Source organism: Punica granatum, chromosome 2 (genome assembly GCF_007655135.1).
Source record: "Punica granatum isolate Tunisia-2019 chromosome 2, ASM765513v2, whole genome shotgun sequence".
Lineage (NCBI taxonomy): Eukaryota > Viridiplantae > Streptophyta > Magnoliopsida > Myrtales > Lythraceae > Punica > Punica granatum.
This window is the reverse complement of record NC_045128.1, coordinates 2080718-2099918: the sequence shown is the minus strand read 5'-3', so window position 1 is coordinate 2099918 and position 19201 is coordinate 2080718. Positions and strand designations below refer to the sequence as shown.

Sequence of the window (19201 nt, the reverse complement as noted above, 5' to 3'; positions counted from 1 at the left end):
TTTCTGAAACAATTTATATTGATTAATGCCGAGAGATTTAGCACACAAAATCAATTACATGCATTTTGCATGCGTTTATGTTCCATGACTAGTGATCCAAAAATGAAGAATTTCAGGATACAAGTTGAATACAACTTCGCACTTGGCATGTGCTAATGCCCTAATACATCCAATCCAGGCGCAAACTCCATTTATACTTGTATATATATCACCGATATTCATAATAGTGAATATACCTGTTATCTAAAAAATGTTTTAATTTCATCATTGAGTAATTGAATTTGATTAATGTCCCACATCTTTTTTATTTGAAGTATGGATTATCTTTTACGAATATATACTCACGAGACCTCTGATGATATGAAATTCATGAGCTGATATAATTACCACTTCCTCTACTTTTCTTCTTTTTGCTTTTTTTTTTGGTGAATTGCACTATTCTTCTTTATATTTACAAGTTTGATGAATAGGTTTCTCAAATTATACCAACTCAAAATTATGAGATTTCGCGACGATCCCGGAAAATTTTGAATAGCGTGGAATACAAATGTTATCTTAAAAAAAGAAATATAAAGGACAAGGAGAAGAAAGGGCCAATGCGTCTTATAACATCCACCCAATGATTTTCTTCCACTTTATTTATTTCCATTTCTCCCTATTTGACAAATAATGGAATAACAGATGGTTGGAAAGGACACACATCAAACCAGCCAAAACATTTTTCACAAAAAAACAAAAAAGAGATGGGCTTTTTTTTTTTTTCCTCCCATAAATTGCAGAAAGGGGCAAAGAAGATTTCCAGCACCACAATTAGGCAGTAGTAGCCCAATTTGTTTCTTCTTCTTCTTTCGATAATTTAATTCTTTTCGGGTCACGATCCGGAATATGTGTTGCTGTACTGCACTCCTTTGTCGATTTTCTTCTGTTCTTCTCCTCTATCAGAAGAGGGAAAAGGATGAAGAAAAGGTAAGGGGCAGAGGCACTGTCTTTAATTGAGGAAAAAGAAAAGGAAAAAGGACAGGACCAAGACTAGCGATTGAAAAAAAAAAAAAAAGAACAAAAAAACATTAAAAAATGGCGGCGGGCAATAACATAAAAGCGCGAACTTCGAGGATGGTTATGACTCTATTAAGGTGTGGCGTCTCGAAATTGTAGAATTCCGCCCCTCCGGTCTCCTTCCTCCTCCCCAAAGGCAGCGCTTCCATTCAATATCCCTTCGCTGGTCAACGCAGGGATCGCCAGTAATATTTCATTGCATTGCACCTCCTCCTCTGCAGCTGGGTCGGTCAGGTTCTTTGCTCCGGGGAAAAGCAGTAGACCCAGACCCACCATTCGATTTGATTCGTTTCGGTATTGAAAATTCTACCCAACTGTGCCATAAACATTCTGTAAGTATCCGAGGATGTGTGATTTCTGTTGCTTCTGCTGTAATATGGCTGTTCCTTCTCTGGGCGGGGTTGTTATATCATGTTCTTGTCCTCACCGATCTTCCTAAGGGCGTAAGTAACGGTGTCAAGAACCAATTTTTTCTGATCCAACCCACAAATACGTTTTCTGGGCATTTCTGAGATAGATGAAAGAAACTACTTTTGCCCGAGAGCAGCTCGCGGATACGGTCCTGTCTTGATTTCTCTGATTTTGTTCTCCTCCTCCTCCTCCTTTATCAGTTTACCTGTATTATGCAATAAGTTGAAGAAAGTTTGATCTTTTGTCTTGAATGAGCTTCTGCTTTCAAGTCGTGGCCCCCTTTTTGCTTATTGAATCTTGTTTTTTTCACTTCAGCAGGATTGCAAATGACAACTGTTCTCCCTGCTGGAAGTGGCAAACTGGGTTACCGGGTTACTGTCAGCGAGGGGCAAGGTTGTCGACAAACTTATTCGGTCACGAGTGCAGCATTCAGCAGATGCCTAAAGAAGAACTTTTCATGGTATCGATCTGAATGCTTTCCGTGCGGTTTCTACTTTAATTGTGATCTGCTCTTGGGATAAAAAAGGCTATCTGGCTTATCAACTTGTATCCGAGAATTTCTTGTAATAGTGTTGTCTACTAGGAATGGGTGATTCTTGAATTATGTTTGACACCTTGTTTCAGTACAAATGTCCTTCAAATTCATAGCTTAGTGTGTTCTTTTTCTTGATTTTCCAGGTCCGGTTGCATGTCCAAACTATTGCAGAAACAGAGATGTGGTAGCTTTACTCAGTCTGCACTTCTGCAGACCAGAAAGTCAAAGCCACATACGAATGCCATCAATCTGTCCTTAGGAAACAGGACGACAAGGTTCTTCGATTTTGCAGTTATTGGAAGTGGAGTGGCGGGTCTGAGGTATGCTCTTGAGGTGGCCAAACATGGGTCTGTGGCAGTGATTACAAAGGCTGAGCCTCATGAGAGCAACACGAATTATGCTCAGGGTGGTGTTAGTGCTGTGTTGTGCCCTTCAGATTCCGTGGAGAGTCACATGAGGGATACCATCGTCGCAGGGGCTCATTTGTGCGATGAAGAGACTGTCAGGGTAAGAATTTCTATGCTGGGTAATGTGAATCCTGTGGGGATAGTAGGGGTGTCTTAGAGCCCGAGTCAGCATAGCAGGCTTGAACTTGACTTGATATGTGAACCTTGGTTCATGCAGTATCTTCTATTAAGCATGAGCAAGGCTATAAGTCATACTGGACTTCCCCTGATGATCCAGAGTACGGTTTAACACCCTTCACGTGTAAGGTTTTACACGTGCAAGCTGATGGGATTTTTGCAGACAGAGAGCAGGATATGATAAGCACCATTTAATGGAAATATCTAATCAATAATCTTTTGTATTTCACTAGGTTGTTTGCACAGAAGGGCCTGATAGGATTCGGGAACTAATAGCTATGGGAGCGTCATTCGATCATGGGGAGGATGGTAACCTTCACCTCGCAAGAGAAGGAGGACATTCCCACCACCGAATTGTTCATGCGGCTGATATGACCGGAAGAGAGATCGAGCGAGCTTTGCTTGAGGCAGTCATAAACGATCCCAACATTCACGTGTTTGAGCATCATTTCGGAATAGACCTTCTCACTTCTCAGGTGCAATATTGCTTATCTTGCCTGCCTTACATTATTATGGACCTTCTCACTTCTCAGGTGAAGGCTTACTTATCTTGCCTAACTTACATTATTATACAATCTAAATGCATCATTTTCATATAAGAAGGTTGAAGACATTATCATCTAATGACTGAGTACCCCACGGAACCAAAGTAATTCCATATTAACTCGTGTAAGTTTCTACTGTACTATAGGATGGCTCAGACACAGTTTGTCTTGGGGTTGACGCTTTGAATGCCGAAACTCAGGAGGTTGTGACAGCAATTACCCTGTCTTGCTTTATCTGCAGTCACTCATTTTGTGGGGTCTCTTGTATGTTAAGAATGTTTTCTTTTTCGAAAATTCCAGGTAGTACGTTTTATCTCAAAGGTCACATTGCTGGCATCTGGTGGGGCCGGACATATCTATCCTTCAACTACGAATCCTCTGGTACTTCATCTTCAGTATAAAATTCATGTATTCACTACAACTGGATACGTCTTATATTGGATAAAGCACATCCTTTCATTAACCATCAATAACGTGTCTTCTAGGTGGCTACCGGAGATGGAATAGCAATGGCTCATCGAGCTCAAGCTGTTATCTCCAATATGGAGTAAGTAACGCAATCACTTGAACTGAGTTCTCACGTATCATTTGTACTTATATCTAATCAAACAGTATTTTGATTTTTTTATTCATTCCAAATTATCTCATACCATGCATTGGTATGAATCTTTCTTCTGATCAGGTTTGTGCAGTTCCATCCGACTGCATTAGCTGACGAGGGCCTACCAATCAAACCACCCAAGAGACGAGAAAATGCCTTCCTCATTACTGAGGCCGTTCGAGGTGATGGAGGGATCCTCTACAACCTAGGCATGGAGAGGTTCATGCCCTTGTATGATGAGAGGGAAGAGCTTGCCCCGAGGGATGTGGTTGCGAGGAGCATAGATGATCAGCTTAAGAAGGGAAATGATAAATATGTCCTCCTTGATATAAGCCACAAGCCCAGAGAAGAAATACTCTCTCATTTCCCGAACATAGCTGCAGAATGTCTCAAATACGGCCTTGATATAACCCAAGACCCAATTCCAGTGGTCCCTGCAGCACACTACATGTGCGGGGGAGTCCGAGCAGGGCTTCAGGGTGAGACGAATGTCAAGGGATTGTATGTGGCAGGTGAGGTTGCATGCACGGGTCTCCACGGCGCCAACCGCCTTGCTAGCAACTCCCTGCTTGAGGCCCTGGTCTTCGCTCGACGGGCTGTCCAGCCCTCTATTGATGATATGATCTCATCACCTGAGACATTTCACATGATAGACGAGGCCTCTGACTCATGGGCCCGACCTGTCGTCCCATCAGCTCTCAAGAGCAGCGTTGTGAGTGATATCTTGAGGACTACTGCTAGAGTGAGGAGGGAGCTTCAGTCCATCATGTGGGAGTATGTGGGGATCGTGAGGTCTACAACGAGGCTCGAGACCGCAGAGCGGAGGATCAAGGAGCTGGAGGTCGAGTGGGAAACTTACCTGTTTGAACGGGGATGGGAGCCTACAATGGTTGGCCTAGAGGCCTGTGAGATGAGGAACGTATTCTGCTGCGCAAAGCTCGTTGTCAGCAGTGCCCTCGCACGGCACGAGAGCCGCGGGCTCCACTATACGGTCGATTTTCCCCACCTCGAAGAGAGCAAGAGGCTCCCCACAATTATATTCCCGTGCTCATCCGTGAACAGCACATGGAGCTCGAGGCAGCTTCAAAAGCAACCCATCTGTTAGTGGAATGCGGCAGTTGCCCTGTCGATTTTTCCTTTCCCCTCAGAAAAAATTGTAACGTAGCATGACCATTTGAATTGATTCCACTGAGATTGCGACAGGTCTGATTCTTTTGCACTCCTCTCCTTTCACGTCTCAGAAAGCACCACAATCACTTAGAAAGAGCAGATCACTATGCTGTCTGAAATCTTCTTAGTCTCACAGTTCGACTATGTGATTTGATCCACGTTGCGTTCACGACATCATGTTCATACAGGGTAGCGTTGCGGGACACACCGCATTTCTGCAGAGAAGAGAGTTTTAAATTGTGCCTGAGGCCCTGAGTCTTGATCATGTTAGGCCTAGGAGTGCTTCAGAGCGCAGTTCAATGTTGGGGAAAAGCCTAAACTAGGGTCTTTCTGAAATGGACCGGTGTAAATACTTGAGAACTACGTTAATCAATCTTAGTTGTCGAAAGTCGAGAGTACTACGAAAAAGATTCTTCACGATATGGATCCAACAGAGTGTGCACAGTGTCGGAGTCGAGTCGAAGTTCGAACCTACCGTTCTGGAGTCTAAGCACTGAGTTTTGCATATTTGTCATTTCGGTTTTCCTGAGAGCATGGGTTGATCTCATGAGACACCAAAACTGAACTGAGACAAAAAGACAAAGATGGCGCGAAAGGACACATTTGTCGGGATTGGATGGTCCCACGGCAATTTATGGGCGAAGCCAGAGACCACTGCCTGTCATTGTCTCCATTACGGCCAAGCGCAACCGGAAGTTCTCACTAATCAGTAATCACTTTCACTCCTCATCTTCCATTCAACCACCATTGCTGCTCAAGCAATGATGGACACTCTCGCACCCTTTTTGGTACTCGTGCAGCTGGCAGGAGCGCTGGTTCGGCTGCCAGAGACGGCTGCGGTTGGCAGTGGGGGTTCGAGGAGTTGTAGCTTCCCGGCAGTGTACAATTTTGGAGACTCAAATTCAGACACCGGAGGAGCGTCAGCAGCGTTGTCTGAAGTCACTGCGCCCAATGGGGAGACCTTCTTTGGGCACCCTTCCGGGAGGAGCTGCGACGGCCGGCTCATAATTGATTTTATCGGTATGCCTAACCTCTGATCTGTTCGGAAGTGCTCGCTCACAGCTTCAGCCTCCAGGCTGTCATTTCATCGGGCTTCCTGGACATCTTTCATACTACAGCAATGTCGTCTTTGGTATGAAAATGTCGGGTTTGGTACAAACTACAAAGGGATGGGAACATTGGGAAAGAGAATCCTAGTTGCAGTTTTATGCACTTATCTGTTGTCCCACGAACATTTCTTATCCTATTTCAGCTGAGACCCTGAAACTGCCTTATCTGAATCCGTACCTCGATTCCCTGGGGATGAACTTCCGGCACGGGGCGAACTTTGCAACTGGTGGGTCATCCATTCGTCCTGGTGGCTACAGTCCATTCCATCTTGGCATTCAAATCGCGCAATTCCTGCAGTTCAAAGCACGGACAACAGCTCTCTACATCCAATTCCAGCAGAGTATGCAATCCATTCTTATACCTTCCATTATGTAACGAGGCTGTGTATATCTTAATCGAATAGATAATCCACCTTACCATATGTTTCAGAAAATCAAGAGCTCATAAACAGACTGCCGAGGCCCCGGGAATTTTCAGAGGCGCTGTACACATTTGACATAGGGCAGAATGACCTCGCCTATGGATTTCAGCATATGACTGAGAAACGAGTCCGGGCATCAGTTCCCGATATCCTGATGCAGTTCTCACAGGCAGTGCACGTAAGCAAGAATTTATTAACTGGGCAGAGTAAAACCATTCTTTAATTCGTAGAACTTTTCCTAAGATCTTTAATGGAAGTTTGTGTCTGATCAGCAACTATACGAGGAAGGAGCGAGGTTCTTCTGGATACACAATACGGGCCCCCTCGGGTGCTTGCCTTATTCAGTTATATACGATCCCTCAAAACCCACCAATCTGGACGAGAGTGGATGCGTTGCGCCCCAGAATGAGATGGCTCGGGAGTTCAATAAACAGCTCAAGGACACTGTCCTAAGGTTGAGGAAGCAGCTTCCGGCTGCAGTTTTTACCTATGTGGATGTGTATTCGGCCAAATATGCACTCGTTAGCGAAGCTAAGCATCTAGGTGAGGAAAGAATCGTGCCTCTGGGGGTCTTATGATCGTACTCTTTTTCAGGACATTTCAGATCGGAATATGATAGGTCTATTATTATGCAGGTTTTGTGGACCCAACAAGCTTCTGCTGTGGGAGTTTCTATGGGTACCATATTAACTGTGGGAAGAGGAAGGTTGTAAATGGAACCTTGTATGGGAGCCCGTGCAATGATCCTTCGAGGCATGTGAGTTGGGACGGGATTCACTACACAGAGGCGGCTAACCGATGGATTGCTAACAGAATCCTCAATGGCTCCTATTATGATCCGCCAGTTCCTATAGAGGGAGCTTGTCGGGCAAGGAAGTGAGCCAGGTCGGAACGTTATATCGTAAGTTTCCAGCTGTAGTCTCTTATCATATTTCGGTATAACAAGGTAGAAAACTCGCAATGAATAAATTAACAGAGAAGTTCGAGACTGGAAAACGAAATTCCCTTAGAATTCAGTTCCGCTTGAGTTGCCATATTGAGTCTGGTGTACCAAAATTAGAAAATGAAACTCCAACCTTTCTTTTATTGCAATTCAAAGTAATACAAATGAAACATTACAGAACACTCCATCAACCTGATAATTTCCTCTCGCAAAATCATCTCATAGTCGGAATTCTTATGAATGAACAAGCAAGCCCTCTATCCTGCACTAAGCTTTACACTGAACAAATATACATTAGAAGCATACATTACAGGAAAATGATGCCATCGCCATTCGTGTTTCGATAGTTGTTGTCTAGTAAGGTTTCCAGCTTCCTCGACTTCCTGCTCCTGACTCTCCCAGCTTCTTTCAGCAGCTCCTCTAACCTTCGCTTCTCATCATCCACGTCAGGGTTTGCCGTCCCGAGCTTCTCCTCTCTCATCCCCACCACGTACTCCAAAATCTCGATTGCATCATCCACCCTGCAGAAACATTGAACAGACGTGTATAAGTCTAATAAGGAATTGAGTATTGGGTTGCTTAGGGAAAAGGAACATCGAGACATTAATCAGCCGAGGAAACCATAAACCGGAACCAATCTCGGGACCGAAAGAGGATTTCTACCTGCCCATTGCATCATATGTGCCAGCCAAATTGCTGTAGACTCCCAGCGTATCGGGGTGATAGGGACCGTATTCGTTCTCCAGGATATCCCTTGCCTCTTCAAACAGTTCTGCAGCTTCATTTATCGCATAACGCTGGACACAGGCAAGACCCATCTGGTTCAAGGCGATTCCAAACAAAGCAGACTTCTTCTCACCACTCTCTCGGAACTTTGAAATCGAGGCTTTCAACGTGTCATACGAATCAGCAAAATTCCCCATCATGTAGTACATGACCCCCATCTGGGCCTCGATTCCTCCAACCGTACTCTGCTGTCCCGGGGCATTCCCGTAGATTCTCAGAGCTTTCTTAAGTAACTTGAGTGCCTGCTCGAGTTCGTTCATGGACTGGTAGATGGCAGAGACATCGATAAGCCCTGCAGCAATCTCCTCTGATGGGATCCCGGGGTTGGCCTTGCCATAGATTGTTAATGCATTCTCGCAGTAGGACTTCGACTCCTTGAACTTCCCAATTTTGTTGTACAAGTCTGCCAACCGGACAAACACTGAGGCTACTGTGGGGTGATTCTCACCCTTTGCTGACTTGAACACAGTGAGTGCCTTCTGATATGCACATATAGCCTCGTCGTACCGGGCCAAGGATAGGTATGCATCCCCGATGCTCTGATCAATTGCAGCCACGTCGAGTTCCTGGCCACTTGATGCCATAGCCATGCTTGCAAGGACTAAATGCTCAAGAGCAGATTCGTAATTCCCCATCGAGTCGCATATTAGCCCCATGAGCCTCCTGTCTGCAGCCTCCTCAATTAACCCGCTCTCCCGGTGGATGTCGAGGGCCATCTGGCATAGTTTCTGGGCTTCGTCGAACTGCAGGGCCTGAACATGAGCCTCGGCCACATACCGGCAGGTTTCACCCACCCTCGGGTCCGTTTCGCCCAGAAACTGCTTTTGTATCTCCAACCCCGCCGTGTAGAACAGAATTGAGTTCTCGATCTGACCCAGCATTGCGTATGTGTCCCCAAGCTGCATACAACCTGCGAACTTCGCCAAGGCATGGGTCTCACCTTCTTCCAGCACTGGAATCTCGATGGACCGCTCAAGGATGGGGATTGCCTTACTGTACTGGCCCAACTTGCAGTAAATTGCAGCTAAAAAGTGGAGGCACATAACGAGCTCTAAGCTCGATTTTTCCCCGTCCGAGCATTTCTCGTAGCACTTCACCGCCCGAACAGCGAACTCGAGGGCTTTCCGAGGATTTTCCCCACTCGCCACCATATCCCGTGTCTGCTTAAGCAAGAATGGCCCGAGGTCCGAGTTGTCCAAACCCGAATCACCAGAAGCTTCTTTTACCTTCTGAAACTTCACCGAGGGAAGACCGGGATTCCTTTGCTTCCTCGGAGCGGGAGTCCTGTTCTTCCTCCCACTAAGAGGTCTAGGATTTGCCAATTGCATCCTGGAATTCGGAGAAGAAGAAATACTCATCTGGAGCTTCTTTGGGTTTTCCCCGATGAACTTGCTCGCTTTCTTCTTTGGGTCATCGCTGCCACTCCGGATCGAATCGCTTCCTCCATCATTCTGCTCTCCATTCTCCATCATGACCACCTCTTTCGTGATCTCCAAGTCCCCAAAATACCCGACAAGGTGGCACAGTTCCGAGTCGATCCTCGATTCCTCCCCATACGACAAGAAGCTCGGCCCTGAAGGTGAGTGATCGGAGCTCTGCATCTCGCACACATTGTGGTAAAGCTGCTCAATGGAAGTGTCCAGGACCCCATCAAGCGCAAGATCAATCGAGTCGCTCCGGGGAGTGTCGGGACTCAGGGGGCTTCTGGGAGACATCTGCTGGCTGAACCTCTCCTTAGGGAATGGCAGGTTGTTTATGTTCCCCGTCGGCTCATCTAACACGCAAGAAGCAGCTTCCATTGCTCGGCCAGGCATTGAACTGAAACAGAGCAAGCCGGACTCATCTCAGTTAAAATGCGATGCAGCCACCACCAAATTAAAGAAACCAAGGTTCCAATACAGAAAACTCTAAAGCTCGAAACACAGTATCCGCGAACACCGGACAAACAAACTCAGAACAAACAAGAACAAGAGCAAAGGAGCTTGTACACAATGATGTAACAGCAAAGCGGGAAGAAGACTGGAATGATCCAAGGTTCGGCGGAGAGGACTAGACCATAGACATACCTTTGGAGTTACGTGAAGGGAAAGGCTCAGGAATTAAATTCTCCTCCGGGCACTCCGCAACTATGGAATGAAAGAGGTGACGAGGGGGTTGATATGTCTCCGTTCTTGTTGGTTGTATATATATATATATATATATATATGCTGTTTCAAGAACTGATAGGAGTAGGCAGAAGAAGATGACAACGACGACGACCAGGGGAACGAGGACGAATACGAATACAAATAAGAAAAAGGGTATCGAGATGAGGGCAGATCGGGGAATTTGAGAATATAATTCTCCAGATGAAAGAGAGAGAGAGAGAGAGAGAGAGAGAGATAGAAGAGGTGGAATGTTGAAGCAATGAAGAAGGCGACTTCTCCCCCACCCTTCTCTCTCTCTACTTTCTCTCTCTACATTCAATTCTGTTTCTGATGAATCAATCCGCCATGGAAGCTGAAGACAGAGGAAATTCCTTTTCTATTTTTTTTTTTTAAACAGCAGATTTTAGCTGTTCGTGAGGGAGACGGCAGCAACTTGGCGCCATTATTAACGGTTCTTGCCACGGAAGTCATGGCCGCCCCCCCGAGGTCTCCGCCGATATCTTACATATGACGGCGCTGTTACTGTCTGCCACGTGGCGGGTTCAGCACGGTCCGATCGGATCTCCCGTGGAACACATCCAGCCGGCCAAATCTGGTTCGGCCCCTGGACCCAAAAGTGGATGAGTGTGTGGGCCATAGGGGGTGAGTGGAGCCGCAGCGTATATAAAAAGTTGGGCATCAATCACTGGCCTTTGATTCGTCCCTTCGAGAAGATTCTTGATAATAAGCCTATGATTAAGCCTTATTTAGTTCTAATTCTGTCGGCTTAATTTATAATTATTAGTGCCCCAATCATAATAGGGCTAAAGTGCTTTAAAGAATATTAAGATTCGATTTGCACTATATTCAGAGGCCGAAACACTTTTGGAGCAGACAAAACTCCGACCACCTTAAGAGATGTCTATAAGCAATTTACTGAGTAGTGCTTTTAATTTTGCAAACGATAACCAATTTACAAGAGTATATTATTCAGCCAGGTGTCTGTGAATATATCATTGTTTTCGTGTTTAAGGAACTTTGGGTTCACACGTCCAGCATCAAACCAGTTGATTATATCGATATTACTTTGGACATGAATTAGTTTAGTAAGGTCAAGTAGATGAAAGGCCAAAAACACATTGGTCCATTTGGAAACAAAACCAAATTAAACTTAATTCAATATCATTTTACTTTTGCTATAATTTAGTGACACAATCATTATAGTTTTATCTTTTTCTTTATTTTAATAATAAATTATCTCACAAATTTTTTATTATCTATTATTATAATTATTTTTTTAATATTAAATTATTTAAACTATTCATTACTTTTTCATCAAATCAACAATACAATCATTATTTTTTAATTTTTTTCTTTAATTTTATTTATAAATTTTCCAATTATTTTTGTCTTTATCACATGAAATCAAACTAAATCAAATTAAATAAAATTTCATTATGTTACCAAACGCAATAACAAAAATCAGTAATAAATTGCTGCTTTCTGTCTCTCCTCTTCTCCTTCCTCCCCAAATCATAAGAAACCCAAACCTTGATACTGTTAGCGCGCTCGACGAACTCGATCTGATTAGTCCTTCTTTTTCTTTCATTTGTCTCTATCAATTTTCCCTGCCCCCCCTCCTCAAGTCCTTCACCACCCCATTCTTCCACCGTTGAGTTTTGTTCCTTCACTGCCACTCCTCCATAGCCGTTCCTCCATCTTGATCGAGCGCCCTCGGTTCTCCTGAATGGTCATTCTTGGCTCAGATCCAAACCATGGCCACTCAGCCCATCCTAATCGGTACCTCTTGTATCTTTTATGGTCACCGCCCCTGTTCCCCACCAAAAGAAAACTCTGGTTACCATCGATGATCATCATTGACGATTTACTGACGTAGTCCAATGGTTCTCACCTCTTCAATGTTCTGTCTACCACCCTGGTGTCCATACGAAATTGTGCTTGGTCTGCTTAGATTGTGGTCGATTGTTTTGTCATGTATCGTGCGGGGTCAAATCTGGTTAAAATCCCGTGGGTGTAATTTCTTGATGTTTTTTATGTTGTGGGTTTGCTTAATAAGGGTCTATGTGGTTGGCCACATTGTTGGCACGATAGTCGTTATGTTGGCTGATGGCCTCAACGATGTCTTAGTTGGTAGTGTTTCGGCTGACCCCGTGGTCGGAAGTCAAATAGTTATGTTGGCTGGTGGTCTCGACGCAGTCATCCCAATAATATAAATTATGGTGTGTTTAATAAAATTGCTTCTTCCGAAAAAATTAGAAAAAAAAAAGGTCAAGTAGATGACAAAGCTGGACAAAAAGGGCGAATGATAGAATTATATATGTATCATTTCATTTCTCTTTCTCTCTCTCTTCCTTTTTCCACCTGTAATATATATGTATATCATTAGATAGTGAATTAATCATTAGCATATGGGAAAAATAATTAATCATATTTTTTTAATGATTCATAATAAGATCGAGCAGATATATTGCTAGCAGGAACAATCTATATAGGGGTGATTGGTTCCGGGTATCCTGTTTTTTTCACGATACCCAAACCCTACCCTGTAAGGGACCGATTTCAAGATTTTAGAACCGGACCCTACCCTGTTGAATCCTGGATCCGGACCCTACCCGGAACCTGTATTATACCACAGGTTCTGAGTACCCTATTGGAACCTGTAAAATTTTTCATCTTGCTAAATTAAACCGAAAATATCCCATCCATCCACAAACAAAATATCCCATCCCGTCCATGTGCTTAGTGCCGGCTTCTCTCTCACCTCATACTCTATATTCCTACAGCAAGAAATCAAGTTTGAAAATCTAAAAAGTTCTCAAGAAATTAATCAGACATGTTGAACAAGCAAGCTCCCTAAATCTAAGGCAGGAAGAACCAACAATGCTGATACCTCTTTGAAGAAAGAAACTAATTTCATCAAGTAATCTGTAAATGAGGTCTTACCATCCTTCCTCATCTCAGGAAGCAACCCTGAAGCATGTCTTTCTACAATGTTTCTTCATGTTACCATTTTTCTCTTGCCTATTCACCAGAAAATTTCCCAATTCTTGTGATACCTTCACTAAGCTAAGCTCGATTTGAGTAGAAATTTCGAATTCAGAACAACACATCGAATCCTTCATGTAGCTCCATTTCTAAATGATACTTGAAAAGATTAAAACAATGAAGAAAAGATGGACGAGAAATGGGAAAGGGAATCAAGAACAGACCTTGTGGAAAAGAAATAAGCCTGGACAGGGATTGAGGACTTTGCATCCACCTCGACATCGAATCCGCTAGCATCTACTCTGCTAGGTCCCCGACAAGAAATATGGCTTTCCTCCAAAGCCTTATGTCAATGCTTGAGTTGGTCAGAATATCCTGAAAATCCATAAGCTATCAGTCAGAAAGCCACCACAACATTGTTGACAGCAAAACATTTTCACAATACGAACAACTTTACCTGAATCATCAGATCTCCTGCTTCAGCATAAAACATCTGCTGACCAGGGAAATTGTTCCAAATCAAAGCTGAAATAGCATATAATGCTTTTATGGCTTCTTCCACGAAGCTAGATCTCACCATCATCATTAATTTGACAGTGCTCCGAACTCAGAGCAGGAGACGGGCTCGTTCCACTCGAGGGTGTGGGCCGAGTTCACGGACGACGAAGAGATGCATCTGGCGACGAAGGAGCCGAAGAGCTTCAGATGGGTTGCTGGAGTGGAGACGGGATAAGGGGTATAGGCAGCTGCTGGGACGACTGTGAGTGGGGTGAGGACTTTGATGAGGGAGAAGGGGCGAGAATGGGAGATGGGCTTGGCGAGCTTGAGAAGGGGTGAAGCTGTGAACGGGAGGGATTCGTACCAGTCTACCGGGGGATGGCTAGAGAAAGCGACCATCGACTGTTAGGGATTTGGAGAAGAGCTAGAAGGAGAGTCGGAGACGGAGAGATTAGGCAGTGGGCAGCCTTGGAGAGTCGAAGACGAAGGAAAATTAGGGATTTCGATTTAGAAGCTTAACTCAGTCGCTGAGACACAGCCAGCTTGGGCTTTATACTTTTTTTTTAATAATATCATCCGGTTCCGGATCCCGATTCCTGTTCCGATTCTAGGTATTCTGTAGATAGGAACCGGAAATCACCGGTTCTCAATTTTTCTACCCAAACCCTACCCTGTTAGAATTACCCAGAACCTACCCGTTAGGGTAGGGTCCAACCGGTTCCGGTTCTACCATGTACCCATGCACATCCCTAAATCTATATACATGGCTTTCATAGACAAGATGTGTACATAATCAAATCAAATGATTGGTATTGTTGAGGGACAAGCACTATATACATTTATTATTGTGTTATAATATATATATATATATATATATATATACCTAACCCAAAAAAAGAAAAAAGAAAAAAGAGCTCTTTTTTTTTTCCATAAGAACTTTGATTATTAATCTTTATACGATAGCTAGTAATCCAGGACTGGTGAGATAGTTGGTTCAGGAACTGCATTCAATTGGGTTCAATTCCATATGTATCCGAAAGCTTAATTAATTAAAGTCCTCTATATAGTACGCACTTATCTCTTATCAATAGTTGGAAAATTGAGAGTTACTTTGCTCTTCATCACACTCAATTCTGTAACACATATATAGCAAAGCAGCAAACATTTGAACATCATGGTGTAGTATCGATTTTAAGACTAATCCGTGTTCCAAAAGAGGATGGGGGCGTAGTTACGTCATAGAAACTAAACTTATATATGTGTATATGGTAAGTCATCCTTATTCAAAAGGATTAATTGATCACAACAAGAATATATTCTGAGGGTACAACTTCCTGTATGGCGGGTAGGTGTTTATATTGACTCCATTTATCTTGTGTATTTGTTTTTTCTCCCCCCAATATTTTAGGGTTCAGATTTTTAGACTTACCCTACCCGAATCATATAAATCGAAGGCGCGCACACACACACACACACACATGTATGTATATCCAATTGAAAGGGCTAGAACTCTCGAATTATCTCATTTAAGGAATTTTGTTTATAATTTTACTTTATCTTGACTGAAGAATAATTAATTAAATTAAAGAAAGCAAAAAGAACAGATGGTGGGAGCAAATATTCCTCCATTGATAAATATGAAAGTCCTAAGCTAGCTTTCTGCACAATTTTCTTAATTTGGATTATCATGATCTTGCAGAAAGTTACTGTGATAATACAAAAAAGGTTTGGCCAAAAAAGAAAAAGAAAAAGAAAGAAAGAAAAAAGCTAAGTGATCAGTGACGTTTAAAAATGTGTTTTTCTATATAAATATATAAATTATTTTTTGTATCATATATCTTTGCAGATTAAAGAAATCTTTTCAATTGAATGCTCAAAAAAATGTAGCCTATCATTTATATGATCAAATCTACATAATTTTATTGTTGCGTTAAAGAATAATTATATATTGAAGGCCCATATACATACATATAAAATCACACTTAAAAAAGAAAAGGCTAAAAAGGGACAGAATCCAATGATTGATGTCGCAGGAGTCGTATATTGGTTGGATAACCTGAAGCAGAATACAAGAAGAACGCCTAAAATAAAGGGCATGCAATTAATTAAATCCAATGACAAACTCACGCGCGCACACACACACATGTTCACTATAATATATTAATAAGCGTACATACATAATAACGTATATCGTAAAGCCACAGTATTAGTAAATAATATCCTAAATCAGAATATTCTGATGGTGCAACTAATGGCTTTGGGGCGGTTTTTGTTCTGATGTTTAGCTACTCCATTAATTCCTCATGTCCCATGTCGTACACAATCGCGTAGGAGTCTGATCAACGGGATTTTCTCTTATTTCTTGGCTTGCATGTACATCTTATTCACAAAAACATAATCGGTCGGTTATTTTGAGCGTATGTCATGGTTTGATATAACTATACTGAAACAATATTTCGGTAAAAAAAATTTACTCATCATTTTTCTAATTTATAATGAGACTATGATCTTCGTTAATTTCTTGGGCCAGAAATTAAATTAAGCATAATAAGAGAGAAATAGTTAGTGGCTATTCCTACCTTTGATGTACATTTGCTAACTGCTAGTGTTAAATGGGTTTGGTACAGCAACAAATAGCATGAAAGGGAATCTAAATATAGTGATGCATCAGCTTCCGATTATTTTTTCAATATATATTTTTTAAAATCAATTATAGTACATAAAAGATGAGTCATAATAGGAGGATGAGCTAGAATTCACTCTTTTTTTTTTCGGTGTGTACCTTGGTATTCAGAGCCCAATGAGATCTGACTAATCAAGTCGGAAGATCGAATATGATTCACTTCTTTGAAACCCTCGACTCGTGATTAAACGTCTCTTCGATTGTTCGCATAATTGAATTCTTGACGGGAGATTTGTACCTTATTTGCTCATTTCTATCAATCTCTTCACATTTTTCTACATTTTGCGTATGTACGTAGGATAATGGGAAGACATTTTCTACATTCTATATATGTAGTATATTGAGGTGTACTACATATTTTCTTGAAAAAATTTAAAAAATTATCCATCACGAATAAAATACTAAAAACAATATTATTGGAAAAAAATTCAGATAAATTAAAACATTCTCAATAGAAAATTGAGCAAACTAAATTTAATTATTTCTTTTTATGCATCCGCACAAAGTGCGTGCTGCACGTAGTTACCTTTAAAGAAAATGAATAGATATATAAGGGTTAATAGTCTAAAAAAAACATGGTATTTACACTTTTTTCTGATTCTAACACAACATTTCAAAAATTACTCAGAAAAGTACGACATTTCATTTTAGCCTTAAATCTAGCACGAAGTTAAGTTTTCCGTCAATTTTAAATGGTAGTGCCATGTATCGTCATGCTATTGGATGAGTGGGTCATACTTATTTTTATTTTATTAAAAATTTCTAAAATTTTAAAAAAGGGTCGACCGATAGGCTGAGGCCCAAAGGAGAAGGAGGTAGACAGTGGTGGCCTTGATTGCGGCCACCACCGCCCCAATTGGGGTCGGCAATGATGCGGCCACCACCGACGGAATCGAAGGAGCCCCGGATAGCAAGGGTCGTTGCTAACCCTGATTGGGACAGTGGTGGTCGCAATCAGGGCCACCATCGCCGGCACCCTCCTCCTTCAGGGCCTTAGCGGAACCCTTTTTTATTCTTAAGAATTTTTTTATTAAATAAAAATAAGTGGGACCCATTCATCTAATAACGTAACGATAAGTGGCACTACCATTAAAATTGAAGGAACATTCAATATCGTGCTTGATTTGAGACTAAAATGAAAGATAATGCTAAAATCAGAAAAAAGTGTAAAGGTCGTGCATTTTTGGGCTATTAACACGATATATAATCATATCTTCACAGGCCAAATAACAACGACGACCATCTACATCAGTCGAATGGAAACCTCGGAATGAGAACAAATCTGAGAGAGTGATGTAAGAAAATTCAAACATGGAAAAGAAATTGTTTTGTGTGATCTCATCAGTCATCACCAAATAACTGTACTTCGTGGAAATTTAAATTGAAATTTTAGTGCTGCGTGACTTGTATAAATCCAATCAGATCGCACAGGTGAGACACAAAGTGATCAAAGAGGGATAAGACCGACTCTAAATTCGAGCGCTTGTACGTAATAATGAACCACGTACGTCCATACATGCTGGAATTGGTAAACAAAAGAAATCTTTATTTTTATCGGATTCTCTGAAGAATTCGAAGCAAATTGCTCTTGGGTTAATCCCATATTGTTCTTCAACCAACTAGACCAAGTGGTGCAGGCTTTATTGAATCGAGGTCATGCACGTGTTATTGTCTCCTGGAGGCCCAATATCAGAACTTCTTGGGCCAATTCCCACAATGTGAACAGGGGCTAATGCTACATATATGATCATACCCAATAGGACGCAAGGCTCCTCCAAGTTCAACCTGGCTATTAAGTAAAATAGTAAATCAGTGGATGTTATGACAAGATTAATTTCATGACAGGTAAGAGATAAGGGAGAGAATCTACTTTAGTTGCAGTCTTCTCGATATGTGGGGATTCTAAATTCGATAATGATTAGCGATGTTTCTCATACGTCCATGAATAATTTCCGGCAATAGAAAAAGAATATATGGTTATGATGTTCCTATGTCTTGATTGACGCGCTAGCTATCCGTTTTAATGGAACATCGATCAATAGAATATTATGAGCGATACAATCCAATAGAATTGAAATAATATTCGAGAAAGGACAACGTGTCCTCCCCATTTTGTGAATATTCCTGTGGTCAGAGAGTCCACCTAAAAGCATATCTTCTTTCATCCATCTTTCAAAGGTTCCATGACCCTTTTCCCTTTGACTTTCCCATGTACTGTACCTTTTTTCTCTATAAACTTGGCATGGGGCATGTTCTTGGTCAAAATGATGCACGGCCAATCATGTTAATCTTTTTATTTTATTTTATTACAAAGAGGTCAAAACTTAGTAGAATAAAAGAGAAATTCTAAATAATTAATAAAGAGATACGGATAGTCCCACTAAATATCGAACCCGCGACTTCTAAGTAAATAGGAAAATGCGTGTGTCACTGCGCTATATCCTTTTTTGATCTCATCATATTTATCTTTATCACACTTCTTTGTCCCTTTCTCTCGCTCTCTTTCTTTCTCTTTCTCTAACCATGTAGAGAATAATCGGGCGAGGTCTAGACCATATCAACGTACTGAAATAAGTGTAGTAACAAATTCAGTGACACTCGTACACGAAATATGACATGTCTTGGGAAGAGCTGCCAACTGGCAACTCTCCTTGTATAGCCCATAAAATCAATAGACCAAATAAAACATAAATTTCACGTTCATTAACAGATCTCCAAGCTTGCTT

At 41.9% G+C, this 19201-nt stretch overlaps 3 protein-coding genes and 1 long non-coding RNA gene across 10 annotated transcripts; 2 read left to right on the top strand and 2 right to left on the bottom strand.

Annotated features, from left to right (window-relative positions):
* The first annotated feature begins 1063 nt into the window (after positions 1–1063).
* LOC116197869 (L-aspartate oxidase, chloroplastic) lies at positions 1064–4951 on the top strand. 5 transcript variants are annotated; one of them, XM_031528130.1, is made up of 8 exons: positions 1064–1350; positions 1786–1927; positions 2146–2509; positions 2820–3062; positions 3278–3334; positions 3432–3512; positions 3617–3678; positions 3814–4951. In XM_031528130.1, exons 2-8 carry the CDS (start codon positions 1794–1796, stop codon positions 4835–4837), a joined length of 1965 nt encoding a protein of 654 aa, XP_031383990.1. In that variant the 5' UTR covers positions 1064–1350; positions 1786–1793; the 3' UTR covers positions 4838–4951. The 5 variants fall into 5 exon arrangements, with proteins under 5 accessions (XP_031383990.1, XP_031383989.1, XP_031383988.1 ...); XM_031528129.1 differs by having other exon boundaries at positions 1783–1927; XM_031528128.1 differs by having other exon boundaries at positions 1064–1388.
* Positions 4952–5617: 666 nt separating this feature from the next.
* Positions 5618–7519, top strand: LOC116197870 (GDSL esterase/lipase At3g27950). Of its 2 annotated transcripts, none has more exons than XM_031528134.1 (5): positions 5618–5922; positions 6155–6352; positions 6442–6611; positions 6706–6976; positions 7069–7519. In XM_031528134.1, exons 1-5 carry the CDS (start codon positions 5664–5666, stop codon positions 7311–7313), a joined length of 1143 nt encoding a protein of 380 aa, XP_031383994.1. In that variant the 5' UTR covers positions 5618–5663; the 3' UTR covers positions 7314–7519. The 2 variants fall into 2 exon arrangements, with proteins under 2 accessions (XP_031383994.1, XP_031383993.1); XM_031528133.1 differs by having other exon boundaries at positions 6691–6976.
* Positions 7490–10698, bottom strand: LOC116197868 (protein KINESIN LIGHT CHAIN-RELATED 2). Of its 2 annotated transcripts, none has more exons than XM_031528126.1 (3): positions 10151–10698; positions 8040–9980; positions 7490–7897 (listed from the first exon to the last, which is right to left on the bottom strand). In XM_031528126.1, exons 2-3 carry the CDS (start codon positions 9974–9976, stop codon positions 7684–7686), a joined length of 2151 nt encoding a protein of 716 aa, XP_031383986.1. In that variant the 5' UTR covers positions 9977–9980; positions 10151–10698; the 3' UTR covers positions 7490–7683. The 2 variants fall into 2 exon arrangements, with proteins under 2 accessions (XP_031383986.1, XP_031383985.1); XM_031528125.1 differs by having other exon boundaries at positions 10229–10691.
* Positions 10699–12915: 2217 nt separating this feature from the next.
* LOC116197724 lies at positions 12916–14334 on the bottom strand. Its single transcript, XR_004155092.1, has 3 exons — positions 13752–14334; positions 13519–13669; positions 12916–13086 (listed from the first exon to the last, which is right to left on the bottom strand). It is a non-coding gene; the product is annotated as an uncharacterized LOC116197724 (long non-coding RNA).
* Positions 14335–19201: the final 4867 nt, after the last annotated feature.

What these genes read in the sequence shown, in the direction of transcription:
- LOC116197869 (XM_031528130.1), top strand. Translation starts at nt 1,794, where the DNA reads ATGACAACTGTTCTCCCTGCTGGAAGTGGCAAACTGGGTTACCGGGTT. An exon ending in GCGATGAAGAGACTGTCAGG is followed by an intron (nt 2,510 to 2,819) that starts GTAAGAATTTCT and finishes GTATTTCACTAG; the next exon opens with GTTGTTTGCACAGAAGGGCC. An exon ending in TGAATGCCGAAACTCAGGAG is followed by an intron (nt 3,335 to 3,431) that starts GTTGTGACAGCA and finishes CGAAAATTCCAG; the next exon opens with GTAGTACGTTTTATCTCAAA.
- LOC116197870 (XM_031528133.1), top strand. Translation starts at nt 5,664, where the DNA reads ATGATGGACACTCTCGCACCCTTTTTGGTACTCGTGCAGCTGGCAGGA. An exon ending in CTACATCCAATTCCAGCAGA is followed by an intron (nt 6,353 to 6,441) that starts GTATGCAATCCA and finishes CATATGTTTCAG; the next exon opens with AAAATCAAGAGCTCATAAAC. An exon ending in TAGCGAAGCTAAGCATCTAG is followed by an intron (nt 6,977 to 7,068) that starts GTGAGGAAAGAA and finishes ATTATTATGCAG; the next exon opens with GTTTTGTGGACCCAACAAGC.
- LOC116197868 (XM_031528126.1), bottom strand. Translation starts at nt 9,976, where the DNA reads ATGCCTGGCCGAGCAATGGAAGCTGCTTCTTGCGTGTTAGATGAGCCG. An exon ending in ACATATGATGCAATGGGCAG is followed by an intron (nt 7,898 to 8,039) that starts GTAGAAATCCTC and finishes ATGTTTCTGCAG; the next exon opens with GGTGGATGATGCAATCGAGA.